Source organism: Gavialis gangeticus, unplaced genomic scaffold, assembly GCF_001723915.1.
Source record: "Gavialis gangeticus isolate Ggan-Ray unplaced genomic scaffold, GavGan_comp1, whole genome shotgun sequence".
In the NCBI taxonomy this organism is placed as follows: Eukaryota; Metazoa; Chordata; order Crocodylia; family Gavialidae; genus Gavialis; species Gavialis gangeticus.
The window spans coordinates 14420227-14427200 of NW_017729018.1; the positions used below are offsets into that span (position 1 = coordinate 14420227).

Genomic DNA, 6974 nt, shown 5'->3' on the forward strand with positions numbered 1-6974 from the left:
ACCGAGCGCCGCCCGCACCCAGAGCGCCTCGGCGTTTCCGTCCTGTCTGCGCCGCGCGCCGGAAGTGGCTCCGCTGCCCCCGGGCCGGCTGCTCCCCGCGGGGACAAGTCACTCGTTCGCGGGGTGAGGGGGGGGCGGCAGGTCTCCGGAGGTGAGGACCCGGTAGGCCTAGCCCGGCCGGGAGGATGCAGTCGGGACTGGGCCTGCGCTCGTCTCCTCCTCGTACTCCCGGGACGCGGGGGGGGTGAGCGATAGATATATTGCCAAAATAAAAAAGCGAGGTCCCTTGCGGTCATTACGAAGCCCCGTGAGATCCTGGCTGAGCCGCGGTGCCGGGTCTGTGCCGCCGAGCAGAGACGTCGGACGGTTTGAAAGGCTCAGACGGGGCGTCGTGCGGGGCCGGGCTGCGGGGGGAGCACTGCGGGGCCGCCGCGCGGGAGAATCTGCTGAACGCGGGACCTCCCTGCCCCGAGACGTGCGCGGGAGGCGAGGCGGGGGCCTCGGAGGGCAGCGAGAGCCGCTCCGCTCCGCTGTGCGGGCGGCCACCGACTCGCTCGCTCGCCCCAGCCAGCGTCCGCCCGCGAGCCCGGCTCGCCGCTCGCAGGGGGCGCTGCTGCGGCTTCGTCGCCGCGTCTCCGGTCTGGGGTCCGCTCCCAGCGCTCTGCCCGGGCCGCCGCTGCTGGTGCGGTAGTGCACAGTGCTGCACAGCTGGGGTACAGCCATGCACATGTGGGGTGCCTGGTGGTGCACACCCGTGACGCACGGCAGTGCGGTCTTGCACATCTGGGCGCGTGGTCACATCCGTGGTGTGCAGCAATACAGTGGTGCACATCTGGGGGGGTTGTACATTTTGGGGGGGGTGCACATCCGGGGGGATGGTGCACATCCGTGGTGCGCAGGAATGCAGTGCACATCTGGGGGGTTGTACATTTTGGGGGGTGCACATCCGTGGTGCGCAGCAAAGCAGTGGTGCACATCTGGGGGGTGTACATTTTGCGGGGGGTGCGCAGCAAAGCAGTGGTGCACATCGGGGTGCGGGGTGCACACCTGCGGTGCCGCAGTTCACGTGTGGGAGGACGCGCACGCCCCGGGGCGCGCGGTGCACTGTGGGAGGCGCGTTGCGCCCGGCGGCGCTTTGCGGCACTGTCGTGCAGGCGGCGCGGCGCTTTCCGGCAGCCGGACTCGTTGGCGGCCCGGGCGGTGCCGAGGCCGGCGGAAGCGGAAGTGGGAGCGGGGCGGCCGCGGCGGCAGCATGGTGAGGCGGGGCGCCCACGTGCGCGGGGCTGGTGCAACCCCCCCCTTTCCCTCCTCCCGGGGTCCCGCGCGTGCGGGACGGGGGCTGCGCGCATGGGCTGGCTCCGTCGTGCGGAGCGGGCGCGGCCTCACCCCGCCTCTCTCTCTCCCTGCAGCTGCCCCTGTCGCTGCTGAAGACGGCGCAGAACCACCCCATGGTGAGTGCGGCCCGGGCTGGCCCCGCCCCTCCTGGCGCGCGGGGACGGAGAGCCGCTGCCTCGGGGTGCATTGCTTTCATTGCATTGACCGACTCTCTTAGCCCCGGGCCAGGCCTCGGGTGCAGGGTCGATGTCCTGGAGCGCAGCCTCAGGGGAGTCTCCTCTTGCCGCAGCCTAGGCGAACCGACGTGGTCGCGAGTAGCGTCCACCTGCGGGAGGAGACTCGGCCCGTTATCCACAGGGCAGCGGCTCTAGCCAGGGAGCAGAGGTGGGCGTCTGCAGGAGCTTTCTCCTAAATCGTAGACTGTTCAGGCTGGGGTGTTGTCACGTGCTGATCTAGACAGCCTCATCATCACGTGCTGATCTGGAAATTTGCTACCGAGTCTCCGTGCCAAAGTGTGATGATGAAGCCTCTTGCCTGAGTATACCCTGGATTTGGGCACGTTGCCTGTGATCGCTGCTATTCATTTCCTGGGTTGCTGGTTGTTTTATTTAACTTCCCTGTGTTTTCAGCTGGTGGAACTGAAGAATGGTGAGACCTACAATGGTCACTTGGTGAGCTGCGACAACTGGATGAACATCAACCTCCGAGAAGTCATCTGCACATCCCGGGTAAGTGCTACCTGTTTATCCTGCCTTTGCTGGTGGCCTGCCCCAGAAATCCCCATGCTCGCTGGAGCTGGTTTGGTTGCTCCTCGTGCTCTGCTCCAGCAAGCTCATGCTCCAGCTTGTGTCTGTGAGAGATGTCTGATAGCAGTCAGTCTGTTGGGTATTTTCCCTGTAAAGTTTAACACCTGAGATGTAAAAGTGAGTGTCTCTCAAGTACAAATTAGCGCTTTTACACGTGCTACAACAGGCAGAGGAGCTAGTGATAAACTCATGAGAGGGAAGTGCCTGTTCTCCAAGCTGGGTGCCGTGACTGCAAAAGGAGGTGTGCCTTGCCTCCAAATTCAGAGGAAGCGAGGTCCAAGGAGGAGGGCAGGAGGCGTGTGTCGGACAGGGTGACATGGACACTTCATGAGACGGACTGAATCTGCCCAGACCATTGCTACCCTGCTGCTGCGTGGGAGGCCTCAGTGTGCTGGTGTTGAATCTGGCTCAACCGCACAGTGCAGCCACGCTTGGCGCTAATCCTGCCTCACCTTTTCTAGGCACTGGTCTCATTGATGTAGTTCCTATGTGGTTCAACTTCCTTTTAATTCTCGTCTGTCCCTGAAAACCATTTGTGATGAAGAGAAGCGACTCTGCCTACCAGTATTAGCTGCGCTTGCCTGGTGTCTGCCTGCTCTGGCGAGTCCTGAGTGCACCTGGCCAAGGGCGTGCGAGGGCTTCTGCCTTCTCTCTTGACAACACTACAGGGAAACTTGCAGAGCTCAACACCAGCTCCCTGAAGTCTGCACGATCAGGTGCTGCCTGGCTGGGATACGCTGCGTGATCCTCACAACTTGTCCATCCTCACTCCCTTCAACGCCCAGCCAGGCTTGCAATAGGAGACTGCGGATGGCAGAAGTCTGTGCGTCCTGCTGACTGGGCAGTGGGGTGGTTGGTTGTGCTGCTTTGTCAGTGCTTGCACAGCACAGGCTGTGTCACTGATGCAGCAATCACAAGTGCTTGGGCTTGCAGTGGGGCATTACCGAGTGCAGGGCTTGCTTTGTGTCTCTGTGAAGGTGGGAGGATTAGCAAGCTTCCTCCAGGGCACCGAGTAGTTCGCATGTGGAAAAAAGCAGTACAGTGCTGCACCATCTCCCTGCCAGCACTCTTTCTACCAGCGTCTGTATTCCCTAGAGTCCTAGATGACCTTGCAGGGCCCCTCCAGCCCTGCTTTGCTGTAATTCAAGCACAGTTCTATTCTTTGTCTCCTCACACTGCCATGTCCCTGCATCACCAAAGGACCATGGCTGCAGTGTGAAAGAAGCTCCTCCTGTGCTCCCTGTCCGCTGGCATGGGTGAAAACCTTGTGTTTGAATTGATGTCCATGTGCATGATGAGCCCCAGGTTTTGCTGTATGAGTCTGAGCCAGTCCCTGTGGAACGACCCGATCTCTGACACGGGTCCATAAACCAATTCGTTAGGACAGTCTTCACACCCACACAGAGCTATTAGTGTTTCCTTTTATTGGCTGACTAAGCTCCTGCCACCAGGGGGAAATCTTCCTCCTACTTGTTCAATCCAGCAGACTGGCCTGGCAGGATCAGAATGCATTACTGGGGTTGCCTAACAGGGCGGTGAGGCAAACACCCTGATCCCCAGCCCTCTCCTACAGCCCAGGAGCTGGCTGTTCCCACTGAGAACCTCTGCCTCTTCATCCTGCAGGGATGTGCTTTGTGCACTGCGGGGGCTTCCCCTGCTCTGTCTGGGGATAGTTGCATGAAAATCAAATTTTAATTGCTTCTAAATCTCTTCTGCCACTTCCCTGCCTGCGGTCTCCTGCTCCTCACTGGCAGAGATGTGTCACAGAAGCCTTGGAGGGGATTCAGCAATAGCTTTTTGAGAGTTACTCTATGAGGACCAAGGTCTGTGGAGGGGAAGGTCCTTCCCAGAGCAGTTCCCGCTTGACCTGCATCTAGAGGGAAATGACAAAGCCTCAGAGGCTCTGAGGAAAGCATGGCAGTCATGATACAAGCCCCCAGGAAATCTGTCTCCACCCCAGGGAATTGTACCCCAGTTCCAGGAAAGGGCAATATCCCACAGCAAGGTAGCTGCTTCCCAGAAGAGCTGTTTCTCTGGGTGTGGTGGCTTGTCATAAGGCAAATCTGCATAACCTTGGCCTGGCTTTGACTTACAGTAGACCACAGTGGAAGGCCCCTTCCCCATTAAATAATCAAGAGAGAGGATGGTCAGGACTTTGGGTGAGAGCCTGGGAGCTGGGTGGTAAAGGCCCAGAGCCATATTGGTTTCCTAGCCATGCATGCTTGTGCCAGAAATGATGCTGCCTCTTGCTGCGGTTCCTGCAGCAAGTGGGGGAGGCTTTGCACTGCTGTGGTGTGAGAAGCGGTGACCCCCCAGGCCGCCCTTTCTCTGTTTCTGCTGCAGCAGCAAGTTGGCCGTGGCCACCCTGCTGTTGGTGCTGATGCAGCTGACACTTAAAAGAATACACACGCCGGGGGGAAGCAGGCAGGCCTCCATGGGATGCGCTGCTGTGGCTCCCTAGCTAGTTTCCCGGAGTCAGCCGCTGGGTGGCACAGAGCTACACCCAGAGCAGTGAACTGGGCTGGCTGCGTGCTGCAGTTTGTTTGTTTGCTTTTCAGAATCCAGAAACAAGGAAGTGAAGGATCCTGATGGGTTTCAGTGTCTGGTGCTGGGGCTGCTGGGCGGGGGAGGATTGAGCGGGCTTTGGAAGGGAGCTGTTTTCCCGGTGTGCCTGCCTTATGTGCTACAGCTCCTCCAAGCAAGCAGCTCTCGGATAACCCTTGTGGGCACAGTTGGCTTGCAGCCAGGTCTGTGTCCCTGTTTAGGCCCCCCCACCCCAAGTAAGTTATTTCAGAATCGGATGTCCACATGTGCTGTGGCGTCCTGGGAGTTGTGTAGCAGCAAGCTCCCTCCATGTCGAGCACGGTACAAGTTAACAAAGGCAGGGCGGGATCTCTTCTCCCCTCCTCCAGTGACATCACGAGCCAGCCTGTTCTGGGCAACTGTTCAGCTCAGCCATGTCCGTGACTTCCCTTGTTCCCACCACCGGGCTGGTCTGGGCGCCACATTCCAGGGGCAGCGTCCTCAGGAGGTTTTGAAACTCTTCTCCTGAGGAAGCAAATGAACCAAGCATATTAGGGCAGCCCCAGGACTTAGCTCTGAACCTGGTCTTTGGGCTGTGCTGCTGCAGCCCCCTGGTCTCCTCCCAAATGTGCCTGTGGGTATCAGCCCCCATGTTCACCCTGCTCTCTGCAGCCTCTACCAACATGGCCCTCGAGGCCTGCGTTAGCACCCTGGATGCTGCCAGAGGGGTGGAGCTGCTGGGCCCCTCCCTGCTGGGGCTCCCAAGCAGGAAATCTCCCTTTGCTAGGAAAGCCCTGTCCTTTTGCCTGCAAATCGGCTGTTCTAAGCTATTGTGTTTCCCTTTGTCCCTTGTTTCCTTTCCACCCTTGATCTTGGTCCCTGTCAGTGATCTGCAGAGTGTCCCTAGGGTAGTGGCAGAGAAGGGCCTCTCCCCTCCCCTCCCCCTTGTCTCTCTGCGTGTGTGGTGGAGGTTGTTCCACCCGCCTTGGGGCTGCTGTGTTGAAATGGCAAAGGCAGATGGGGAAGTCCCCTCCCCCAGGTTTGGGGCTTGCATTTATTGTGGAGAAACCCAGCCTTGCCAATGAGGCCCCATCATGGTTTTAAAAGAGTTGTGTCTCTTCCCTGAAACAGTGGGGCCAGCTGGGTGCCCAGAGCAGGCTGCGTGTGCTGGGGTCCTGTGCCAGCCTAACCCTCACTCTTCCTGCCAGGACGGGGACAAGTTCTGGAGGATGCCAGAGTGCTACATTCGCGGCAGCACCATCAAGTATCTGCGCATCCCGGACGAGATCATCGACATGGTGAAGGAGGAGGTGGTGTCCAAGGGCAGGGGCCGCGGTGGGTTGCAGCAGCAGAAGCAGCAGAAGGGCCGTGGAGCTGGAGGCACGGGGCGAGGTAACAAGCTGTTTGTTCTTCAGGCATCGGTGGGGTAGAGCCAGGCTCTGGCTGTCCCTGCTCAGCTGAGCGCTGGGAGAGGGAGAGATCAGTTTTGTGAAGGGCCTGTCTGAGGAGTGAGTCCATGGTAGGTCTGTCAGGAAAGCAGATTGGCCTGGGGAGGGTCAAGGGGACAGAGAGTCCTGCCTCTTTGCCTAGCTAGGTAGGAGATGACCAGGCACCTCCCTGAACTTCACCACAGCAGACTCCTCTGGGGCCAGCGTGTTGGGACGTGTCTGGGGTGAGCCGCACACTCCTGCTTCTTGCCCGAGTGTCAAGCTGCCACTTTATTGGCGCGTCAGCTTGAGGCCGTGAGAAGAGGCTGTGCCTAAACATGCCTGGGCTCTGACTGGTGCAGAGAGGGGTGTTCTCTGCCTCCTGGAGCGCCCTGCCGTTCCCTCCCCTTATCTCTTCACTGAGCAGAGTCCGGCTTGCCTGTCTGCATTCTTGTACCTCCTCCAGAAGGGCCTGGGTGTGCTACATGGCGGCAGTGCCACTTACCTCTCTGAATGCCCCTCCCTTCCCCCACCCTCCAAGAAACCAGTCAGGGCTGCAGCTGCCATCGAGATCTCTGCTTGGGGTTCCCTTCCCTGCCCAGCAGTCCCCAAGCTCTACTGCAGGCCCGGGGACTGCTGCCTTCCCATCCTGCTCCCCACCTGTTGTCCGTGGGACATGGCGAGGCTGTGGGCTCCCTTCTGTGGCCCCTCCGTGAAGCTGCCCCAACGGGTGTCCTGGCCCATGTGCTGACATGGCATAGGTGCCCAGTGATGCAAGCCCAGCTCTGGGTGCTGCGGGGCTGCGGAGAAGGGGTTACACCCTTGTTTGCGTGGAGTGTCTCAGGCTTGTCCCTGGCGCAGCCTCATGTCTGGCTGCTGGTGC

At 59.9% G+C, this 6974-nt stretch overlaps 1 protein-coding gene across 2 annotated transcripts in view; it reads left to right on the forward strand.

The window, feature by feature from the left end:
• Positions 1-1101: 1101 nt before the first annotated feature.
• The window catches only part of LSM4 (LSM4 homolog, U6 small nuclear RNA and mRNA degradation associated), a 7836-nt gene continuing 1963 nt past the window's right edge, over positions 1102-6974 (forward strand). Inside the window, exons 1-4 of one of the 2 annotated variants that reach the window (XM_019513639.1) lie at positions 1102-1255; positions 1410-1451; positions 1965-2063; positions 5873-6056. In XM_019513639.1, coding sequence (XP_019369184.1) covers positions 1253-1255; positions 1410-1451; positions 1965-2063; positions 5873-6056 — 328 coding nt within the window. In that variant the 5' untranslated portion in view covers positions 1102-1252. Of the gene's footprint in view, positions 1256-1409; positions 1452-1964; positions 2064-4799; positions 5173-5872; positions 6057-6974 lie in introns of those variants that run through there. The other variant, XM_019513638.1, reaches the window with a different exon arrangement.